The sequence below is a fragment of the Alligator mississippiensis genome, chromosome 10 (genome assembly GCF_030867095.1).
Source record: "Alligator mississippiensis isolate rAllMis1 chromosome 10, rAllMis1, whole genome shotgun sequence".
Classification (NCBI taxonomy): Eukaryota; Metazoa; Chordata; order Crocodylia; family Alligatoridae; genus Alligator; species Alligator mississippiensis.
In genome coordinates this window covers 40,090,708-40,115,073 of record NC_081833.1, presented here as the reverse complement: position 1 = coordinate 40,115,073, position 24,366 = coordinate 40,090,708, and the positions used below count along the sequence as shown (strand labels likewise).

Sequence of the window (24,366 nt, the reverse complement as noted above, 5' to 3'; positions counted from 1 at the left end):
TTTTGTGTAGGGCATGAGGCAGACCGAGGAGACAGCAGGGAACAAAGTGGTAGATGGGGCAGGACAGCAGATAGGGTGAGGAGCAGAAAGCAGAGCAGCAAACTAGGCATGGACAGGGAATCCAGTGGTGCTCAGGGAGGGCACAACTGCCAAAAAGGTTGGTCCCACTGGAGCAGTACATCTCATTTTTCAGATCACCCCACCCAGAACTGTTCACCAACACTAAATGGATACTTTTAAGCAGTTAGGTTCCTGTTCCCTCCAGTCATGAGCTTGCTACCTATTTGCAAAATTACTTATCAAAAGTCCATCATAATTAGAGTGACCATATAATTTTGAAGGAAATCTGGGATGGGGTGAACCTCCCTGACCTGGTCTGTCCTGCCTGCACCCCAGCTCCCCACAGCTAGGCTGGGGCTGGCAAGAGAGCAGCAGCAGGAACGTGATTCTGCCCAGGGCTTCAGAGAGCCATTGCCATGCCTGCCCCCCACCCCCAGCACCTGTTGGCCACATCTATGCTGGGAGTGCATGGCCAGGCTGGACCAAACCAGTGAGTACAGGGCCCCTTGCCCCAGCACTGGCTTCTGCTTAGGTCTTCACTCCCTGGCACCAATTGACACTGCTGCAATCTGGGCACTGGACCAGCCCCATTAACTCATCACCCCCCAACACATGTGCCCCCACTCCTGACACCACAGCTCCCAGGAGCCCTGATGGAAGGATGGGATGGGACAGTGCAGAGGCCCGCAGCCAGGCTCCATCTCCTGCACACAGAGGTTGGACTGAGCTGGGACTGGCTCCTGTGCAGTGCCCCCTGAACTGTGCAGCCACACGATGCCTCCCTCACCACTGTTGCCAGAAGCTGCCTAGGTCTGCCACATGCAACCCAGACCTCGGCAGTGATTGCAGCAGTAGGGCATGAGGCTGCCAGCAGCGGGCAGCCATCCCAGCTCACCCCACACAGCTGCCTGAGCCCCGGCCCTAGCCCCCTCCCCTGGCTGATCTCCACCCCAGGCAGAAGTGGTGCTCAGCCCAATCTGCCCCCAACCTGCAACCGCTGCTTAGGAGCCAGGCTTGGCATGTGCAGGTGAGGTAGCGCCAATCTGGGACCTTTGCTTCAGTTTTTACCCTGGAAAAATCCAGGACTGTCATGGCCAATCTGGGACGTATGGTCACCCTAACTATAATGATTACCTATCTGCTTTCTCCACTGTGTCCCCTTTTCTAAATATACAGATCAGTAAGACTTTAAAATTTAACTAAATTGACACGTGAACAATCCCAACTTTGTCACTAAGTGCTTAGGGAAGGGGATTTCAACCTTAAATAAGTGTATCCTGGTGGCTGGGCATGGAATGGGGGTGGGGAGGTGAAGGTGGTGTGGGGCCAGATGCTGCCCCCCTCTCCCAGCCCTGCTCCTGGGAGGCAGTGGCATGGGGTGGTGGGTGGCAGCGCTCCATCCCTGCCCACCCGTGCATACCTACTAGGGCAGGGGCGGGCAATTGTTTTGGGCAGAGGACCGCTTACTGAGTTTTGGCAAGCCATCGAGGGCCACATGACAGGCAGCCCAGGGCAGATAAATATTAATTTTCTAAATTTTTTAGGGGCTCTGCCAGATAGAATGGCTTGGAGGGCTGCATCTGGCCCCCAAGCCGCATTTTGCCCACCCTTGTGCTAGGGCCTTCCCAAGTACCCCCAGTTGACAACCCCTGGCTTAGGGTTTAGTAAGGACAACATTAGAGAGTCAATTGTGATGCTGCAATCCTTGGACAGCAGTATCACAAAAATGAATTGGACAGGATGAAGCTAAGTACAGGGGAGATTTTTCTGCCTCAACACATATTGGTAAAGAGCAGGACTGGCATTTTTCACAAGATAATAGCTAAAGGGCTTTGGAAGACTGAATCCAATGTCAGAGCAGCAGTGGCTCTTTAAAAAAAAAAAAAAAAAAAAAAAGAAAGAAAAAAGAAAAGAAATGCAGTGGGAGTGAGGGTTAGAGAGACTGATGATGACCAGGCAGAGGGCTGTATTCTGTCCTGAAACAGGAGGCACATGAGGATAATGCCTGTCTGGTCTGGGAAATCCATCTGAATTCACTACAGATTTACTTTTTTCAAAGATAAATCAATAAGTGACAATAGGAACACAGCAGGAATATATAACAGACAATGTATGTGAAAAGAAAACACCTGACACAGCTGTGTGGGGGCCTGTGGCCAAATCTGGTGGGGAAGTTTGAGCAGGTCAGCAGCTAATGCTGTTTTACCATTATGTTTTCAGAAGTAAATACAGAAGGTTTCGGAGGGATACAGCTCAGCATAAAAGGGTAACATGGGAAATAGACTCACAGGAGAAATGAAAGCCAACAAGAACATATATTGCATCAAAATTTTATGTTAAAATAATATTAAAGGTTACAAAGTCAAGTACTTGGACTTAGGAATGGACAAAATTGAGGTGACCTGTGTAATCTTTTTTTCAATACTCTCACCTGTGTGCCCCGATAAAAACTTTGCATCCAAGCTAAGCTTTTCCCACCTCATTCGCCAAGCTGCTTGAGTGCTGAAGGAAACACTCAAGGTTCTTTGAGTAGATGTGATATCTTTTGGTAGACCAACTGAGTAGCTGGAAAAAATGTCTTGGCAAGCTTTCGGGCGCAGTCACCCTTCTCCAGGCATAGGGAGTCTCTGCTGTTTTGAGACTCCAAGAAATGAAAGAAGCTAAAAGTGTGGCAGGGTGTCAGTGAAAACTGTCAGAATGCAATGAAGGAAGCACTCAGAATACATGGGAGAAGCAATGTCCCTGTTCTCAGTGCTATTGTCATAGTTTCCCTATTTGCTGGAAGAAGTGACTGTAAGGGAAAGGTCTGACTGGCAAATTCAGTACTGACCACACTTCTCACAGTACATTCACATAGGACATTTATAGATGTTACGTTTTTCTAGGTTTAATCTGGACTGCAGCTGTAATCATATACATGTGGACATCTGCAGTCTGGATTAAAACTGGCTCCACTCTGAATTAACTAATCCTCACTGAATGAGGATTAAAGGTAATGCAGACTATGACAGTCCAAATTAGGCAATGTACATGGCATTATTTAACATATATACACACACCATGTTGCTTTTAGGAAAAACAGTCCTTAGAAACTCAGATAAGCATTGCCAATATCAATCCCAGTCTATAAACAGCCATAGACAGTATATTCAGTGCAAACAAACTGGAGAAATTCATTGCCAGCCTCCAACTAATCTGAACTAATCCTGTGCTAACTACAATTTTCAGATGCTTCCAATTTTACCAAACTTTGGTGGCTTTTCAAAGATATGGGAAGCATACTTTCCTCACCCTATGCAACCCCTGTACTGAAATATGGTGCTCTTGCTCTAGAACAGGTAGACACTACATTTTCCTCAGGTAAACTGCAACATTTTTCCCCTGTTAGACACTGTTTTGCTAAATTTTATCCTTATTTTCTGGACTAGACAATCTTTCTGAAGCTTGAGAAGAAAGTGCTGCCTTCTGCAGGCATCAAAGAAAGTTCCAACCTAAGTGACTGAAATTTGAGAAAGTTCTAAATTGCTGAGGGAAGCTAACAGGCAAGCTTAACTATAGGATCTCCGTTTTCTATGTATAATTAGTTGGACATTTGGTGCCAAAGTCGCTCAATTTCTCAAAGAATCCAGTAACTTTGCAACATATACTGTGTTATATTCCCAGAAGGGGTGGGGTAGGGTGGGTGGCGGGGCATGACAGATGTATTACCAGTATGCAAACAGTTAGACATCTGTTTTCTCTGGTGCCTCAATACTGTAGTTTCCACTCACTGTGCTGAGAGAGTACCAAGGCAATACATGCCATCACACAGCATTGACCAGGCACTAGCATGCAATTTCTGAGTTTCTTCCAAGTTGCACATCATTGAGATAGTGTTCATGCTCATAATTCTTCCTTGCCTCTAGTAGCCTTGTTTCAATAACGGGAAGAATCCAGAGGGATAAAGTAATCCTAATGCTTGGGGGAGAGATCCAATGGAATTTTACACTTCTACTGAGGGAAAGGAGAGATGTGAGAACAATTCACTTCTGCTCCTCCCAGAGATAGGGATATGTGTTGAAAGTGTGACCTCTCCAGATGTGTACATTTCTGAGCAAACTGCCTTTCTCCTAGGAGGGAATTAAGCCTGCAGACTGCAGAACTTCAGAACTCCCTGTTTTTGGTGCAGAGTGCCCCCTGCCATCACCATGATCAACTCCCTGGCTGTTCTGGTCAACCACTCCTGGCTTTGCACTCCCACTGAAGCCTATTTACAAACTGGCTCCTATTAGCGCAAGTAGATGGCTCTGACACCAGCTGCCTCCCTGACCTTTCTGCTGCTGAAGATGATTGTAGTTTTTCTACGCTGCTGAAAATAAAGTGGGTGGGGTAAGAACCCTGACATCTGGTATTGCTCAGATCAGCCTTTTAATTATCTCCCTGATTAAGCAGATACCTGAAACCAGCTGAAAGTAGTGGAATGCAATATTTAGTATGATTAGGTGCCACTTCACCAGGATTTCAGAGGCTCTGATGTAATTGTACTGAAACCATTCAAGCACTTTCCATATGAAAATAAGTGATGCCAAGAATAGGCACATAAGGAGGAGAAGGATGGGGCCTGAACACATCTTTTTATTCTGCTCCAGGTGAGGCAGGATTTATACCTAGCTACCAGCCATTTAGAGTCCAAGTCACCTGGGTGAACAGCTACTCTCCCCCTTCCCTCCATTTGCTGTTTCAGGGACCCGTATAAAGTCTTCTGCTCCTCCTCTGAAGCTTGAAATGAGAGGATAGAGGGCTTGTTGGGACAACCCATTCCATAGACCAACCCCAGGGTTATAGACTGAGGCACTGGATAAGATGCATAACGAGCCAGAGAAGGGGAGAAGCACACATGAAAATTAAAAGCGCTTCAAAATAGAAGTCTGTAGACTGGTTGTGGGAGGGAGCGCTGGTGGTGGGGTGGAGAGTGGCAACTGCCTGCAGAATCTGGCAGTGGTGGCAGGCGGGGGGCGACGAGTGGCGACTGCCTGCAGAAGCCGGCGGGGGGAGGGAGGGGGGGGGGTAAGTGGCGACCACTCAAAGAAGCTGGTAGCGACGGTTGTGGGGGCGAGTGGCAACTGCCCACAGAAGCCGCCAGCGGCAGGGGGAGGGATGGGCAAGTGGTAACTGCTCGCAGAAGCCAGCAGCAGCAGGGTAGCAAATGGTGACCACCCGCAGAAGCCAGCAGCAACAGTGGCCAATCTTGGGGGGGGGCATATGCCCCTCTGTGCCCCCCCCTACTAGTCACCTATGATATCAACACACCCACATACAAAGACAGTCTAGCAACACATATCTGGTAATGCTCTTGATTCCATGAAGGTGCATGCACTGATTCTCTGCATATGTGCTAGGACAGCAGTTGTCAACTGGGGGTAAGCATACCCCTAGAGGTACTTAAAAAGGTCATAGGGAGTATGCAGAATTGATGTGGCTGATAAATGCCACGTGTGTGCACTCAGCGGCAGTGCAGCACACAGGCAGCCAGGAGCACAGCTGGGTCTGGCTGGTAGGTCTGTCGTAAGGGAAGGGGCGTGGGGGAGGCAGATCGAGCCCCCCATGGTGGGGGAGTGGGGCTGGGGTAGGTGCTGCCCACCTGGAGTGGGGCGTGAGACTGAGTCACGTGAGGGTGGGGGGGGGAGGGGCTCCTGCCAGTACGTGCATTCCCACAAGGGCATGGGGGACATGTACCCCTGGATCTATGTGTGGGGTGAGGGTGGCTTGGGGAGCTCTGGGCTGTTCCTAGTGGGGTGTTGGGCCGAACTGTATTTGGGGCAGGAGGCGGCAGCAGTTGGAAAGGGGGGTGGCTACAGCAAGTTCTGGAGTGGCTGCAGGCTCCCCACCCCCAATAAACCCCTTCCCAATGCTGCTGCCTGTCCCAAGTGCAGCAACAGCCCAGCCCTGGCTGGGAAGAGCCAAGCACAGCCCCAGCCTCAGCCCGTAGTGGCAGCCCACCCCACCCCACGCAGATCTGGGGGCACATGCCCCCCATGGCTTCCTGGGGGTGCGTGGAGCGGCGGGAGCCACCCCCCCACGCTCCCTGGACTAGCCTGTCACAGCTCTGTCCTGTGCCCCACCCCAGCTGTGCAGTGCCTGCCCCTGCCCCAGCCCCACTCTCTCCCTCACTGTGTGGGCATCCATCTGCACCCTCCTACCTCTTAAAAACAAGAAAAAAAAATATAAAGGGGTACATGAGCTGAAACTTTGAGACAGAAGGGGTACACTTGTTAAAAAAGGTTGAAAACCCCTGTGCTAGGAAGCCAGGCAGGACAGACTGGAGGTTTGAGAGGCAAGCTCTTCAGTGAAGCAAAGATATGGGAGCTTTAGGGATCAGGCTGCTCTTTTGGACATGTTTACATGGTAAACTTACTATGTCTAGCAGCCCCCAAACAGCACTCGGCTCCAGGTAGGTTGCCTCCTCACCTGAAAGCAGAGGAGCAACCATCCATGCACTGCTTCAGGAGGGCTTATTACCAATACTGAGCAGAAGTGCCAGTTAGTTTGTGTTAATAATTAGCCTGTCCGCAGCCCCATACAGACACTGTTACACTGCTTCTAATTTAGGAGACAACCTGCACAGGATAGTGCATTTGAAGGCACAGCTGCCTGGCTGGCATGTAGAGAGTTTTATTTTATTGCAATTCAGTGCTGGCAGAAAGAGAGATGCACAAAGCAGCTTCTTCCCCTGCACTGGTGTTTACAGCCTTTTTGAAAAAGCTTTCTATACTCCTGGGACAGGGTAGAGGCTCCCCCTATAAGATGCAGAGTTTAACATCTGAACTAATGCAGACTGCACAAATCTCATCTTTGAGAAAATGAGATGTCTAGGTCACCAAGCACATCTTACCTTCTCTCTCTTTCATTTACTGGGACTGGCAACAATACCAAATATAAATATGCTACATAGACCAGAATCACACTGCTGTGTTTCCAAGATGCCCTTCCCATTTAACCAGAATCACATCCAGCAAATAAAGCTACAATCCAGCGAGACTCTTGGGGCAGAAACAGATATCTGTGCCCCTTGTCATACCACAAATGCTTAAAATGTGTGGCCATGACAAAGGTGGTAATAGTTTCTGCTGTTTTATTGTAGCAGACATCTGTTTACTTCATGTGAGTGCAACATGCAGTCTAGTGCTGCCTGTACTCTCCAGCCACATAGGGATGCCTATGCAGCTTTCCTTTCTTACAGACACAACCCGGGCAGACTCTGGGGCGCATGTTTAAGTGCGGAAAGTGAGGGTTCCCCATTTACATAGATGCACCACCAGAAATCTCTGAGGCATGTCTCTGCAAGCAGGGAAATGCACTGCCTGTTTTCCTGCAGAATTAGGTCCTTGCCCAACGCGGGACAATGGGGGATGTTAGTTTTGCACAGTGAAGGGGATCAGCTGATTCACTTCATTTGGCTTCATCTGTTCATACCCTTAGGTAGGACAGAACCATCCACTGAAAAGTCCAACCAGCTGTGCCCTGTGTCCATATGAAACAGTGTAGCAGGTTCATAGCTGAAAGCCTTTCCCTTTTTTTGGCCTTGGTCACCTGTAAAATGAGGCTGGCAGTTCATCAGCCTTTCATTCACTGACATCACAAAGTCAGTGCATAGTATGAAAGACTGGGAAGACAACGTGAAGATCCAGGTGAGTTATGTCTAACATGAAGTGCACAGGTATAAACTGTAAGTGTGGGAGAGAGGTTGCACAGCAACAATTTCTACAATGCTTAACTCAAGTTACTTCACTATTAGTTCCTCACTTAAGCTCTAAAGAGCTGATTTTGCTTTGGCTTTCTTCAGCTAACTTGCCAAACAAAATCACCGGATCTGCAGAAAGCCAGGTGCCTAAACACTGAGTTCAATGACAACATTCTAGCTCAGGTCAAAACTGAGGCCCTTTCAGTCTTTCCATGGTGCTTGGAGGTAGCTTTCTTGCATATAGCTCATGCCAAAAAATACTGCATCACATGTACCACGCAGCATACATTCTTAAAAGCCAGCTCCAGGCTTAATGTGTAATACAGCAGTAAGCCTTACATGAAGGAAGAACAAAGCATCTAAATAACAATCAATCTGGGAACGAGCTCAGGAAATGGGACACTGCTTTCCTGGCTGCAACCAATACATGTTTGGAGGAAACCAAACTCAATGGCAGGGAAACAACTGCATAAACATGTCCTGAGTAAACGTGAGAAAGAGGAAGCAGGGGAAAGAATGTGAAACGGCACAGAGCCCTCTCCCTTCTTACCTCTTTGCTTGGAAAAGGGTGGCAAAACTTGGAACAAAAATAGCCAGGTTGCACAAACAATGCAAACATGCTATGAAGTTCAGGCTTGCGAGGATGCCTGATGTACTAACTTATAATCCCACACCACATCCATAAATGTTTCCTAGGTCTGGGTCTCCTCTTCACTGATGTATACAACCTCCCTAATAACTTTTCAGTCCAACCTCTTCACCCCTCTCATATGACGTATTAAACATAAGACTAGGTCCGAGCTAGGTGACTGCCATCCCTCATCTCTGCCCTTAAAGTTGCAGCAATAACCTTACTATAGAGCATAGATTCATAGTTCATAGTTGGTAGGGTCAGGAAGGGTCCTTGTAGATCTTCTAGTCTGATCCCCTGCCCTGGACAGGAGAGAAAACTGGGCTCAAATAACCCCTGTTAGGTAACGTCAAGCCTCCTCTTAAAGACCCCCAAGGTAGGAGCCAGCACCACTTCCCTTGGAAGTTGGTTCCAGAGCATGTGGCTGAAGGACATTTGAGCACGTGACTGCAGTACACAGCTCCATTGATAGATTTGTACAATCCACCTCCACATTCCTCAGTGGAAAACCACCTGCCTTACATATGGTATTATCCAATGTGGGTGGTTTCAGTTTTCATAGCAGAACTCATCCACACAGGCTCACAATAGCAGAGCCTCCAGATGCCTAGGTGAACAAGCCTTCACATCTCTGCTCTGGGGACTGGAGTTAGATTTTCATACGAGACTTCACTTTTTCATGTGTTCTGATCATTTTGTGCAGGCAGCTCAAGTAATTTTACACGTGGTGAGGATTCGGAACTCATTCTCCAAAGCTGTCATCCAGAATGGTGAGGACGTTTGAGGAGATGCAACAAAAGCATAGTGATGAGAAGGGACCTACACAGCCACAGAAATCACTGACCCACTAATGAGCATATATCAGTACCGCTGTCCATTTTTTTTTTTTTTAATTAGGCATGCTCTGAACAGCCTTTTCAAAGCATCAAGATGAAAACCAAGAGTGTTCCAGCCTAGTGTAACCCCTGCCTTCTGTTTTAGACAGACTACAGAAGTGGGCGGATGGTAATAGGATGGGGTTCAATGTAGATAAATGCAGGGTGCTTGCACCTTGGGAGAAGGAATCCACAGCATACATACAAGCTTGGGAGCTCCCCTCTTGTGAGCACAGGAGGCGGAAAGGGATCTTGGAGTCATTATTGACTTCAAGATGAACATGAGCCACCAGTGCCAGACGGCAGCCAGCAAAGCCAACCACACCTTGTCGTGCATCCAAAGATGCATCTCAAGCTGGTCCAGAGAGGTGATACTCCCCCTCTACGCAACATTGGTCAGGCCACAATTGGAGTACTGCATCCAGTTCTGGGCACCGCAGTTTAAGAAGGATGTGGCCTGCCTTGAAAGGGTTCAGAGGAGGGCCACCCGCTTGGCTGGAGGGCAACAGGACAGGCCCTATGAAGAGAGACTGAGGGACCTGAACCTGTTCAGCCTCAGCAAACGGAGGCTGAGGGGGGATTTGGTGGCTGCCTACAAACTCGTTAGGGGAGATCAGCAGCAAATAGAAAGGGCCCTTTTCCGCCCAGCAGCACCTGGGGTGACGAAGAGCAATGGCCAGAAGCTGCTGGAGAATAGGTTCAGGTTAGAGATTAGGAGGCACTATTTCACTGTTAGGGTGGCTAGGATCTGGAACCAACTTCCTAGGGAAGTCGTCCTCACTCCTACCTTGGGTTAATTCAAAAAGAGGTTGGACGAACACCTGTCTGGGGTCGTATGACCCCAGCGTGTGCTCCTGCCAGTGGCAGGGGATCAGACTAGACGATCTGTTCAGGTCCCTTCTGACCCCAAACTACTATGAAACTATGAAACTCTTCTTAGGCCTAATTCCGGACTAAGTAAGAACATGCAAATGTCATTGATAGACATGCACCGATATATCAGTACTGATCCGACATTGGACTGATGTAAACAAAATTGGCTATATTGGAAATCAGCCCAATGGGGCCGATGATTTGGCCAATAAACACCCGTGCATGCGCACAGCTGCAGCACAGCACTCAGGCAGTGAGAAGCACAGCCTGGCAGCGTGGAGAGCTGCCTCCAGCTGCTAAGTCCGTTGTAGCAGAAGGAAAGGAGCGTGGGCGGAAGGCAGATCAGCCCTCTGTGTGGTGAGGAAGGGGGCAGGGGCAGGTGCTGCCCACCCAGGGTACAGCAAGATGCAGGACAGACCCATGGTTGGGGGGGGGGGGCAGGGCAGCAGCAGGGGTGCTACAGCAAAATTTGGGGTGGCTGTAGCCCCTGCCCTGAGTCCAACCCCTGGTGAGAAAAGCCCGGTGCAGTCGGGGCTCCAGCCTGCCCCACGCAGATCCAGGGGCACATGCCCCCCTGGGGTGCGTGCAGTAGCGGGAGCTGTACCCCTCCCCACCCCACTACAAGCTGTGGGTCCATCCCACACCCCACCCCAGCTGGGCAGCACCTGCCCCTGCCCCCTCCCTCACTGCGGGGGTCATTGATCTGCCCCCCCCAATCCACCACAATGGACTAAGCAGCTGGAGGCAGCTTTCTGTGCTGTATTGGAAATCAGATCGGTATTGGCTGATATGCCTCCTTAAGAAAACTGGATATCAATATTGGCCCCAGAATCTCTATCAGTGAACCCCCAGTCATTGAAGCTGCCCACATAGACCATGTAGTAGGGGGAAGATGCATGGTATTTCAGCCATTGCTGACTCAATAATCAATCAAACAGCTAATTCATACCCCTCCCAAAGAAGCCAAATTATGAAGATTTTAGCCCCAAAATGGCAGAAGTTTTCCAGAAAGCTTTGTGCAAACACCCAGCATTAGTAAGGTGAGATTCTGCGACGTGTGCTGCAGCAGACACCATCTATACACTGCAACTTGCACTTTAAATACAGGAGATTAGTTAGACATGGAGATAGCCAAATTCTTCCAAACCTTGGAATACTTCATTTGTTTTTAAAACACTGTGCTTGAGTAACTGAAACCCAGATTCTGTTCCAGTTAGTTAAGGGGCCACAACAGCTTTTAGGATACATGCCATACAGTAGGCTATTTTTAGATCATCCACAAGAAAGGAAAACTCAGACAACCATCAGCATGATCTAAAATGCAGCTTCGCAGCTATTTGGCCAGCACCACAGAAACAACTCCACCCACACAGTCTCTCAGACACAGAGGATCAATAATACTTGCAAAGCACTGCATTAGGTTTCAAGCGTTAAAATAACCTCCATCACGAGGCAGCACTGGGTCTTGCCAGACTACCTCATTATGCACGTCAGCCAGACTATGACTACAGGTCTGCACATGTGAATCAGGGAGGGCTACACTAAACAGCCAAAACAATGCAAGGATTTTCAAAGGGTGGCTGAGATTTTTTTCCGCTACTGAGGCAGTTGTTTGCAAGCATTTGGGGAAACGGGAATCAGGGAGGGTAACAGGGACAAGCAACTTTATAGGCACCCACATTGCTAGGGACTTTTGTGCCAAGTGACATGAGCGCGTGACCATTTACAAAGAAAGGAGAGACTGCCCCCATCCCATCCATCATTCTGAGAAATTTACAAGCAAAGAGCAACATGACAGATGTCCATTTGTCTATGAGAAGCATGAACATTAAGATTTCCTCTTCCCCACGTGTGTAAAAGCTTCACCTATCACTGGCTCTTGGGCAAAGTACAATTTCATTTTTACAAGTCATACTCTGCCCCTTCTTGGTGTCTGTGTAACATTCTGGACACAGTTCAAGAAGTTTTGAAGAGGGGCCTTGGCACTTTGGGTACTACCATGTTTTTGGATGCCCAGCTTGGCAACCTAGACCTATCTTATTTTCTGTGACACCTGAACATTGTGACCTTATCCAGCTGAAGACAGCTTAAACTGCGCACACAAGATTAGGCACCTCTCCTGCAAGAACGGCTCACTGTCTTCCCCTTCCAGCCATTTCTGTAGCTAGAGGGGGATTGAAATCCATTCTGAGGGAAATCGTTAATTGTTCTGGAATTTAAAAACCCCATTGATGTGTGACAATAATAGGATCAGGATCCTGATTATGAGCTGGTGGATGTGCATTTGGCATTAACTGGTGGATTATTTTTGGGGTAAAGCTTTGCAGGGTAGATGGATCTGAAATGTTCTGAAATTTACCCTGGAAGAACTACTCTGCATCCCCAAACACCCATGTGATAGTGACAGGGGGCTAGAACGGATCTACAGGTTTGTTACTGCTGGAGAGTCCTTTCTCCCTGCTTAACCAAATCCGACAGGTGCCACTTGGCATCAAGGGAGAGGAAGTTATTTGGTAGCGAGAGGACACTTAGCAAGTTAGATCACTGTTAGCAAGGTGCAGCATGCACTTACCAGAGGTGCTCAGCTGGCTGGGTTTGATGGGCACATGGAGCTCTGATTGGCTGGATTGCATGTCTGAGCCTTCATATGGCCCATGTCCTTCCGTTTGGCCTGCAGGAGAAGATGCAATCTCAGCCAACACTTCTAGATCCTTCAAGATAACCTGGAAAGAGGCAGAGATCACATAAGGTGAGCAATGACAATGCAGCACAGAGTTCAGAGGCAACTGCAGATTTATTTTCATTTAAAAAGAATGACAGCCAGCGTGTTCAGAAAAGCCAACACTGATTCTATCAGCATGGATGAAGTGGAAGCGGGGAAGACCAGAATTGTTATAACAAAGTTGCTGATCAGATCAGAGTGAAGTTCTAGGCCTAAATGTGAAGGAGACAGCTGAGAAACTGAAGAGGCGAAATCTCTGCTAAGCTGTAGAAGAGCAGATGAACATTTAACCTAGCCCAAACTGTGTATGATGACTAGCACTAGCTCAATCAGAAGTTACTGCCACTCCATACAAGGGACATCTGGGAAAAGCAAATGTTTTTTCTCCTTAGCTTCACTTAATTGTATTGAACAATTTAGATAAATTGGGCAACTGAACTAGACACTTCCCCCACCTGCAATGGATATTGTGATCTAACCTGAAGACAGCAGGGAGATGAGGGAAACTGGGCTGGGAATTTCCATCTATCCCACAGCCTGTTCATGCAGTTCAACTACTCTTGATATTTTACAGACTGTTTTCATATAAAGAGATTGCAGCCATTCTATCTGCAAAAAAACCTGCCAAGCATGGGCTAAAGCAAAGCTGACTTATTAAGCAAGTGAAACAACTTCAAGAGCTAGGAACTATAGTACTAATTAACTCCAAAACCTAGTTACTACCTTTTAAAAAGGCTACACTACTTCACTGCTGACAGCCTTCTCACTCCTCCAGAGCTCGACTCCTCCACACATTTTAAATGGACTTCAGGCTGGACAAGGCTGCAACTTAACATTTAAACAGGCCTGAATATTTAAATGACTGCCACAGCATTTTTTCCTATGCAACTAACCTTCCTGCTCTTTGCTTAGCCACTTTATAATCGCCACTGAGTTAATTTGGGAAGTAACCTGGGATGTTATAGAGCCACTCTAGAAAACCACACTGTCCCAACCAATTGTAGTGGATCCTCCCTCATCCAAGCGCTCTCAGCTCTTGATATTGTATCATTCAACATACCAGAGACATGTAGGGCATGGAAGTGGCCAGCTAAACTAGCCATTGACCAGGACTAGATCTGCTGTAAAGCCAAGCACACTGGTTTTGTGGAGAGAAGATCATGTGCCTTTCCCTCCAAGTGTGGTACTGTGAACACTTGCCACTTCTTTTTGCCAATATTACAAATTATTTGGCAGTTCACTTAAAGCTTCAGCTGCTGAACTCATATGATTAGGCAGGATTTCAATTTTTAAGTTAAAAAGCAACTGCCTAGCATTCATAGCTGTGAGCATGACCCTTAAACTGTTAGAAGAGATCCAAAATTGATTTTTAAACAATGATTTAAGCTGCCAGAATGTCTGAATACTTGGGGTTGGTAATCCAATATCGCAAAGAGCTCAAACAAAGCCTCATGCCATCCACCAAGCTCCTATAATCACCACCCAAGCTCTTGATCCCCATTTCAGAGTTACAGAAGACTAGGGGATAGGAATCAAGTGACTTGCACAGTCAGGAAGAGAATGCAATTCCGACTCCCCCTCCCCCCTATTCATACCCTGTGCTCCTTCCTCTTCTTGACCACCCCAGCCCCAGCATCCTGCTACTTTAAAAAAGCCCTGCACTCACTGGCTCCTGCCAGGATGGCGGCGGGGGGGATCCCTGCTGCCCCCCACTGCCCCATGCTGCATGGGGGGGCTCTGCCACATGCCCCCATGAGGCCCCACTGTCAAATCCTGCTGCACTGAAGTGAAGCATAGTCTACAAAAAGCCAGGCTGAAGCCCTTCCCATTTTAGACTCAAATCCATTCCAAATCATACCCACTGAACAGAACTCAATCGTTCTAAAAACCATATCGATTGAGCAGACAAAACTCAATTATTCTAAACACCACATATGGCATTGAGCATCCTTCATCCCAAACTCTCACCCTGGGACTTCAGATACTCCTAAATCCATTGGCAGGCATCCTACATACAGGCCTAAGCCCAGAGGTCTTGAGATTTGGATGCCCACAAGACTTGATCCGAGACAAAAGGCCAAGACTTCCACCTGGGAACAAGTACACACGCATACACATTTTTGTCTTTGCTGCCACAGCGCAACCACATAGAGGCTATGGAGTTTGAACCTACAGAGACTGGTGCTCAGAGAGCTATGAAAAACAAAGAGCTCTAATACACTTGGGAAGCCCCTGTGTGCACAAACATTGTTAAGTAACTGCCTGCCAGTCCCTGCAGGGGAAAACAAGGAAAACAATCTCTGCAATGCAAAGCAACAACACTGCACAGAAGGAGAAAAGGGGGTGGGAGTTCTGTGGTCTAAGTCCCCTAGACTAGAGGGTTGTATTCTCAAAGTGATATAACACTTAACACTGGGACACAGCCATCACTTGAAGCCACTAGTACCCTCTCAGGACATATCTTTGAGGGTGAAACTTTATGCTGTAGTCAATTCAGGAGCAATTCATTTTGGGGACAGAAGACTGATGCAATAACGATCTAATTGGGTCTTCTGGAGTGATTCAAGCAGGGAGAAGTTCTCCTTCCTCCCACCCCACCCCTCATTTTCTCCTGGTTTCATTGCGTCTTTTTTAGGTTCTTTTCACACACAAAAAAATCTTGTTTTTAAAAAAAAAGAAAGTCAGACACAACACATGGCACTCAGAGTGAGGAGTTCATGACCAAGCTGCTGTGAACATATGAAAGAACAGTGACAGGAAATGAAGTTACAATGTCTAAGACTCTTTAGACTAATGGACTTTGAACCCAGATTGTTTTGGGCACGCTCATGTCCTTCCATCAGGATGTCAGCATGCAAGGCAAGGTTACGGAGACCCGAGAGAGCCCACATTTCTACTACCATTTCAAACCTTCATATTCTATTACAAGCAAGAAAGACAGCAAAAGGTCCTCAATTATGCAACTGAAGTATCTGCATTTAAGTGGCTGTGTTCCACCATACATTCTTCTGCCAGCTATAAATTACAGCCAGGCTCCACGTTATAACTCTAGCAGACAACAGCTAACAAACACAGTCCCTCACAACATTCTTTGGTTTGCAGCAGTAAAGTGATAGAGCGAAAAAAAGGCCAGGTCACAATTCTGCTTAAGTACAGCCATTTCTCCTGCTCTGAGGAAGCCCCTACCTGAGCCGTCTCAACACAACAGGGTTTGGAGTGTGAAGTCACCACACAGCAAGTGAAGTATAAATTCACATTACCTTGGCTCCTCCAAGTTCACTCCTCATGTTGACACTTGTAGTGACAGATCTTGACCTACCTACTGGGTGTCTGAGTACAAGTCCATTCCATTTTGTCTAGGGACCTAAAAGATCTATTAATGCACCTATTTTTGTAACGTGTTCATCAGTCTTAAAACTAAGCAGTGAGAAACACACCCACCTTTAGTATGAACAGTTTTCTAGGGACTCTAGCAGGGTGAAACAGACTCTCACTCAGGCACCTAATACATGGAGTAGCATCTGGCCCTTAGTGTGCAGTACCTGCAACATAACTACATAACTTACTCCACTTCACCCTTACAACAGCTTTCTTAGGAAGATGAGCCCTTTGGTAGGGCCAATTCTAAATGGAGACCATTAATATGCCATAACCAAAGCACAGAGCCAGCATTTTGTCCTTGGCAGGGACAGGTGCTGGCACATGGATGCCCTCCTGTACCCAGTTCCTAGCTGTGGTATATATGGCACCATTAGCTGTAATATCAGGGCAACTGGTCTTGCCGCCTCCTTGCTGCATGGTAAGACAATCCAGAATCCTTGGTGCAAAGTTCTCTGGGTAACCAATCCCCCCTGCTAAGCCTTCAAGTTGGAGGGGGGTGGGGAAGAGGGTGCATGGAGAAAAGAAACAGGTCTGCCTATTCTTCCCTGAGTTTACCAAATCCTGGTTAGGCACCAGCAAAGGTATGGATGAACTAACTCAGTTGACATGCAGTGGGATGAGGTGGTGGGGGAGGGGGGCGCAAAACTGTAAGCTTTGTTAGCTATACTCCGAAATGAGCCAGGCACCTCAGTGCAAGTCCACACCTGCACCTGGATCAGACGAGGGCACCTGGATCAGACGAGGGTCACAAAACACACAGACTTGTGGGATGAGGACCAGTTCCCACAATGAGTGCTGATCCTGACATTTGTTTCTTGCAGTGATACCCCTAGAAGGCACCTTAAGGGCCATTTAGTCTACATCCACCACTGCACCTCCCTTATTAACCTTAGTACTTTATGATCCCTCAGTACCTTATTGTACGAACTATGGTTTATGCCACTTTCTTTCCCAGGCCAACAGTATACAAAGCTGTGATGAGGAAAAGCGTGAGCACATACTAGGATGAATCATAGGAAATGCCGGGATGTCATGAACACTAGTAATATTCTGTACCAACACAGGTGTGATCTCCTTCAGTTTGCACTTAATACAAGAGGAGAGCAACTGTACACCAAAAGGGTTTAACTGGTGTCAAGGCCAGTTAATTTCTGTGTAGGTTGGTGTCAGCCTGGGTAAGGCCAGGGCTAGAACACAGCTGCATTATGTGGCATGACTAAACCATATTGCAACATGGTCCCTACATCACAATGCTTACCCAGAAGGGTTTGTAGGCCAAACAGAATCTTGACCCCTAGGACATAAACCCTGCTTGCTGACCTAGCTTGACTGTCACGCTGTTCAAGCCAACTCTGTTCCAACCTGATTTTACTGGCCAACCCGGACTGGCACAAGAATAATTTAAATTAAGTGCAAATCACTTCAGCCTGGGACAGGAAAGAAGGCTGAAGCTCAGCTCTGAACTAATTCAGATTGTGGGCTGGCTCCCACTCCAAGGCAAATACACTCTTCAAATGAGTCACTATACCCAAGGTTATAAACCTGGGCACCTGTCTCAGCTGACAATCACATTCTGCAATGTAGGTAGGTTTCCAGAGTCAGAAACAGACAGGGCCGTGGTCTGAGGTTCAGAAGGTCAGACGAGAGGCCCTGCTGGCCTCAATTCCACAGGTCTCTAAAAATCAAAGTGTATGTTGAAGTACACCCTGGGAAGATCATCAATTTACTAGGGACTTTAATGCCAGAACAGACAAACTGGTTGTACCACTCTCTGAAGGATAAGCCTCTAACCTTTTTAAACCACATTTACAGGGCTCACTATACCACCAAGGTGCAACTGCATCAAGGAGAGCTGGGTATAGCAGGAGGTGGTGTAACTTGCTGCACTCTAGAACACACAGGGAACCCACGGGAGAGCTGGGCTGTAGGCAGCAGGGCTGCACAGCCTCTCGCAGCTGCAGATGCACTGGGTTTCTCTGGGATACAGAGACTGTATGTGTACTGCCTACTCTTCAAAACACAGCCACTTGGGCTGGAGGCTGGAGCAAAAAGCACAGGATGGACTTCCCGGCTGAAGCGATGTGAAGGAAATAAACCATGTGGGAAAAAGCAGAGTGCCAGAGGGAGGAAAGTGGGCAGCTTGGTTTGCCAGCTCCCAGGACAGCTGCAAACTGCTTTATAGGAACAAGCCACTGAGACACAGAAGTAATGTAGTGCTAAGGTGCGGACCTGCATTTGGCATGCATATGCCCTTACAAACCTGATTTTTCTTGCATGGGATTGGCAGGCACTCTATGTATAGCAATTGATGCACTCAGCAGTCACTCCCTCACAGAGGAGCAGTACAGGGAGAGGATGGAAGCTGGCAGCACTTTGTATGCACTGCACATCGTTCTGCAAAGTGAATCTCAGGCGCTCGCTTTCTTTGTGAGCGAGAATGAAGCGGGGATGTTATAAGAAAGCAATATCCTGTCAGAGCACGAGTGCTTGCCATTGTCATGGCAACAGGCTGGGTGCCCGAGTGGAGCATCAGCTGGGTCCCATCATTCTAGAGCTCGGCCGGCATCAAAACAACATTATTGAGAATAAAAGGGCCAGAGCTTTGGTGCAGTGGTACAGGAGCAAGGGACAGTGAGCTAACTACATAGGGCAAGAAGAGCCATGCCTGATGATATTCCAGAATTAGAGGATTACCTGGTAAAGGATCTGCACCTAGGAATCACTTTGGCGAGGAGTGGATCACGGGGACAGAGCAGTCGTGCTGGGGACAAACTCTCCCCCACTTCAAGCAGAGTAAAGTATGTAGCTGGAATAGAAGTCTTCCTCAGCTTGGCTGGAGGATGGGCACGATAGGGAATTAGGATGTCAGGAGACCTGGTCAGTGCTGGAGCTTGAGGAAAGAGTCCTGCTGTGAGCCCCTGGATAGGTCCCTTCCTCTCTGTAAATGGGTGTTGGATATTTAACCATGATGCTACTTCAGTAGCAACTTGTAACCCAGAGTTATAAGCTACCAGAGGCCCACTGTACCCGAGTTAGAGAGTCAGACTAGATGAATCAGCAACAAGAAAAAGCTGTGAATAAAGCAAAATTCTGTAGCACACACTCCCTGAAACACTGCTTAGTTTTCTGGAGCTAATGACTCTGTTCGTTGTTCACTTAGAAGTAAAGTCTTCCCTTCCGGTCAAGGGGCTGAAACCATTGGGGGCAGGAGGTATGAATCAGCAGGGTGAAAAGGTAGCTTTTAGCTTCCACTGTATACCATAATCAACATGAACATACCTGCAATGCTCAGTTTAGCAGAAATTCCTCTCCCACTCCCCAACCAAACACCTTGTCCCAAGGCCACAGGATCTGTGTTTCAGTCTGTTCTACCCTCCTTTACTTAGACTCTTCTCCACCATGGAAGACTATTGATTTACTCCAGTACTCTCCCTGCTTGGGAATTAGAGACAAATGAATTGCTATTTTACAGCAGTGAGGAAATGGGCACAGATCAGACCCCTGTGCTATTCAGAACAGTACTTCAGTCACAAGGCAATCTCCCCCCACATCTGCGCACCAGCCTATTCTGTATTTACTCAAACAGAAAATAACCCTTAAGCTACATGCACAGCCCGACTTCCTGCCTGTCTCCTCCCCAAACCAAGACAATTTTGTAAGCAAAGTTTACAAGGTTCCAGGGGGCAAGAGCATTTAGGAAGGTGTTCCAAGAACCAGGCAAGAGTAGATCTTGTTTAGTGTTAACTGAAACAATGTCAGGAGGAGACCATGCCTCTTAAGAAATGTGTTTTATAAATCAGGCCAGAATGTATGGAGGGGACTTTCTGGCAGATATATGCTGGTGTCCCCTATTAAGCAGAACCAACGACAGACATGACTGGAGTGTATTGAAGAGGAAAGTGAACTCTTTCACATGGCTGCAGGTGGACCTAGGGGACAGAAAGTTGATTATGAGACAGGAAGGTTGTAACAAACAAATAGCTGTTTTCTTTCCCTTGGAGGAATAAAGATTTTTCTCTATGCAGCTCCTGAGCTGTTATTTTTAAGGGCACAGGAACCAGGGATTTGTAGGTCTCTTCTGTTATTCAGATCTAGGTCAAGTTAATTTGCCTCATGTTCTGGTTGAACTGATCTGATACCAGCTTCGCTGGCTTCTGCGTAGGCTCTGTCAGTCACTGCAAAGAAAAGAAAGCAGCCGCTACTCTCCCCTTTCCACAGCAGAAGGCTGTACCCTTCTCTTAGAAGTAATGAGCTGTGATGCATCAGCCATTCCCTAGTGAGGAAGTAGTGCATCCTGCTGCCACCCAGCAAACCTGGTCACAGGACAAAGAATGGGGAAAATGTAGGATACTGGAGGAACAGATACCCTTTGTGCCCTCCACCCTTCTATACTCCCTGGGTGATGGTGAGTGGGTAATATGGAGAGAGTTGGTCAGAACACCCCCAGCAGGAAGAGAATCAAGCTGAGAAATAAGATGCCCCATGGCAAGATGGAACAGGCCTCATTCAGCACCTAAAATGAGATGCCCAACATCTGTGTCCAGGAAGGAGGATAAAATCCTTAAAGCTCTCAGTCTAGGCAGGTGCCCATTGCCAAAACAGTGAGCATATTACCCATGAAGTCTCCATCCAGCAGGCAAGTCCCTTTCTAAGTGCAGCTCCTCAGAGCATTCTGCAGCCTTTACCCCCTAAACAGCACCCTCTGAATTACAAAAATGTGCTGTTCGATCAGCCCAATGGAGCACTTTCATCTCTGGTGAAGAGATGCATGTCCCTCAAAAGGGAATTCTGAGGGGAAAGCCCACTGCCATATCTGTAGCTCCACTTTTCTCCCAATAGTGATAAGCTCATTCTAGGATCTGATATTTGCTCAAGGAATATGTTGAGATCAGAAATACTAAATTGAGAAAGATGCCAGGGATAAAGGTCATTTTGCTAACAGCATGTTTTCTATTAGCATACACAATAGTGTGGGTGTTTTTACACATACCTGCACATAGCATGCATCATAAATGACCTAGATTAGGCTAAACTCCAAAGAGTTGCAGCTCTGGATATCAGCTCCATCACTACTAGTACCTGGATACTCCCAAAGATCGACCGTCATTGTGGTACTGGCTGTACAGACACTAGCTATTTCTATACTAAGATTAGAAGCCACAATAACGGCACATGAAAAGTATACTTAGATTAGCATTAATCTAAAAGATTTTATCCAGGGTTCAGGCAGGCTTTTGCCACTGCAGCTACATTACCATAAGACCGTAGGCTAGCAGATTGAACCTAGTTCAGGTCCAATGCCATCATCGTGCTGCAACATAGAAATAAGTCAGTGAGTCTACTCCTCCAAATACCTGGTCCATATACAACTTTTGAACGAGTAACAACACATCTGCAAGGGGCGTGATTATTTACTGATACAGTTATACCAATACAACCTCTACTGCACATGCAGTTACACTGGAATAATAGTGCCTACTACAGGTACAATTTAATAGTCTGAAGAGTAAAATAATTCTACCCACACTTAGGGAATTCTGCCACTTTGGCTGTAAGAGACTTCTATTTGAGGTGATCCAGACTGTCCCAGATTTTAAACTGGATCAAAATACAAGAGGGGTGAGGAGGGGCATGCACATACACAAACACACCCAACCACATTTCAGTCTACAGTAGGTGGCCAGAGTGGGGACACAGCCCAACAGGTTTGTTCCTGGAATGACAGGCAATTAACTCAAATGACCCACAATTAACTTATAGACATAGGGGTGGTGGGGGCACAAGGGGAAGGGGAGGAGGGAGGAGCTTAGCATTCACATATACATCTAGAAGATTCTGGGGCAAAAGGCTTTCTCTTGGGAGAAATGTGGTATCTGTTTACATCCTTTAATTATACTGTTAAAGTGGTACAAGTTTGTCTACTTAGACTAAATCTTCAAAGTACAAGAGTAAGAAAGGCTGGGAGAAAGAAGAGAGATCACCCCTATTCTATAAGCAGGGAACTAAGCCCAGAAAAAGTGACTGACCTTTCCATAGGAAAACTGAAGTGAACCCCTGGCTTTGGCAGTCTCATTTATCTCAGCAGTCCCACTTGCTCAAGCTGAATGGTTGACCAAAACCTTTCATTATCCATATGCCACATATACCAACAGCACCTTAGCAACAAGTTTTAGCTAAACCCAAGTAAATTGTTCCTCAGTAAACTAATATCCACAGTAAGAGCTTCCAGTGGTTTACTGGGACAAACTTAAATTCCTCATCTACAGACAAACCAGTGCAGTTGGACTGACCTCACTTAACTTCTTCTCTCTTGTTTCTTCACTTGTAAAACAGGGATGGTACCCACTTTTAAAGAGAGCTTTGAAACTGGAAGACAAGGTCTTTGGTGCATTATGTCCCACCTCTTTTACTGCACACAAGATGCTTGTTGACCACTATGCTGTTTGCTCACATCTCTCTCTCACTTGGGGGTTCCAACATCAAGGTAACCACAAGACCAAAGGTCAAATGGTTTGGGATGTTATCAGGACTGAAGGCCAGAGTCAAGGATTCCCTTCATATTCTTCCTCTGAAAAAGAATTTTATGTTCACCAGCACAAAACAAGAGTTTTTTTTTCCTTTTGCAAGTTTACAGCTTTCAAGACAGTTTTTTTGTATTTGTTTTCAGATATGATCAGTGTAACTCTGCATGTTGGAGTTGGGTTGCCAGAGGTAATGCATCCAGCCAGTCCTTGCATTTAATTCATTAGAATCGTACGACTGTAATTCAACACCTGGGCAGCTGTTTAGAAGCGAAAAGCACATTGATCCTCTGACGACACAGCTTAGGGAAAGGCTTTCTACTGGATTTGAGGCTGGGGCAGGTGGGAAGATTGACGTTTAAGGAAGAGCCCATTTGATAGCTGCTTTGGGTTGCAAATACAGTGAGCAACCCTGTGCACTGACACTACTGTTCTAGTGCAAGTATGCGAGATACCCCTTTGGAAATAGAGCTCCGACCTTTCATTTTCACCCTAACTGGACAACAGATGCCTTGAAGCCACAAGCTTCATTAGGGCATTATACATAAGAAATTCTTGTTGCACGGTATTGCGTTTCATCATGCACTTAGCCCATGGATTCCAAAGCTCTTTGCAAGATGCAGTGACAGCAGCCATAGTACACACATGTTAGAAAAAGATTCTCTCTTTGGAGGGGGTGGGGGAAGAAAAGAGTTTGCAAAAATGCCCTACCCTTGCAATTTTCAAGGAAAGATTCTAAAGTCAGCCATGAAGAGATTAAAATGTAGCTACTTTCACAACTCTAACTTCCCTGGGAGCTAACGGAGGCAAAGTGGCAAGGTTCAGGAGGTTAATCAAGCCCCACAGGAATCCTACACCAGAAGATCGAGCCCAACCCAACCCAAGTGAAGAGAAAAGAAAGGAACAAAATCTGCAGCGGGCAGGATGGAAGTCAAGAGGGCATTGTAGAAGTGGCTTGTCTAAGATGTACAGACATGTATATTCTGGAAATGCACTGAAAACAGTAAGGTTGTAAATAAATCTTTAGATTCTCTAAAATTTCTGGAGTGTAAAGGGAGTAGCCAAGGAGGTTAAAGATAATTTGATGAAATTGCTATTCTTGTTGGCTAGAAAGTCCAGGTCCGGAGAAGTGTGTCAGCCTAACAGCTCTGCAAAGAGATAAAGCCAATGTGGTTCCCATTTTCAAAAAAGGGAGGAAGGAGGACCCTGGAAACTATAGGCCAGTTAGTCTTGCCTCGATCCTGGGTAAGCTTTTTTGAGAGAATTATCCTGGCGCAAGTCCACGAGGGGCCAGCAGGGGAGATTCTGCTTAGGGGCAACCAACATGGGTTCATTAGAGACAGGTCCTGTCAGAACAGCCTGCTGGCCTTCTATGACCAGGTCACAAAATCCTTAGACACAGGGGTAGCAGTGGATGTAGTCTTTCTGGACTTCAGGAAGGCCTTTGACACCCTCTCTCACCCCATTCTCATTAAAAAAACTAGGGGACTGTGGTGACGACACCTACACAGTCAGATGGGTCGCTAACTGACTAGAGGGCCGCACCCAGAGCATGGTGGTGGACGGGTCATTTTCGACCTGGA

General features: G+C 47.0%; 1 protein-coding gene across 2 annotated transcripts in view; it reads right to left on the bottom strand.

The window, feature by feature from the left end:
• The window catches only part of VAC14 (VAC14 component of PIKFYVE complex), a 207,593-nt gene that overhangs the window by 102,542 nt on the left and 80,685 nt on the right, over window positions 1-24,366 (bottom strand). For both annotated transcript variants that reach the window (XM_019497296.2, XM_006262191.4), the window contains one exon: window positions 12,732-12,882. In XM_019497296.2, the coding sequence (XP_019352841.2) occupies window positions 12,732-12,882 (151 nt within the window). The remainder of the gene's footprint in view (window positions 1-12,731; window positions 12,883-24,366) is intronic.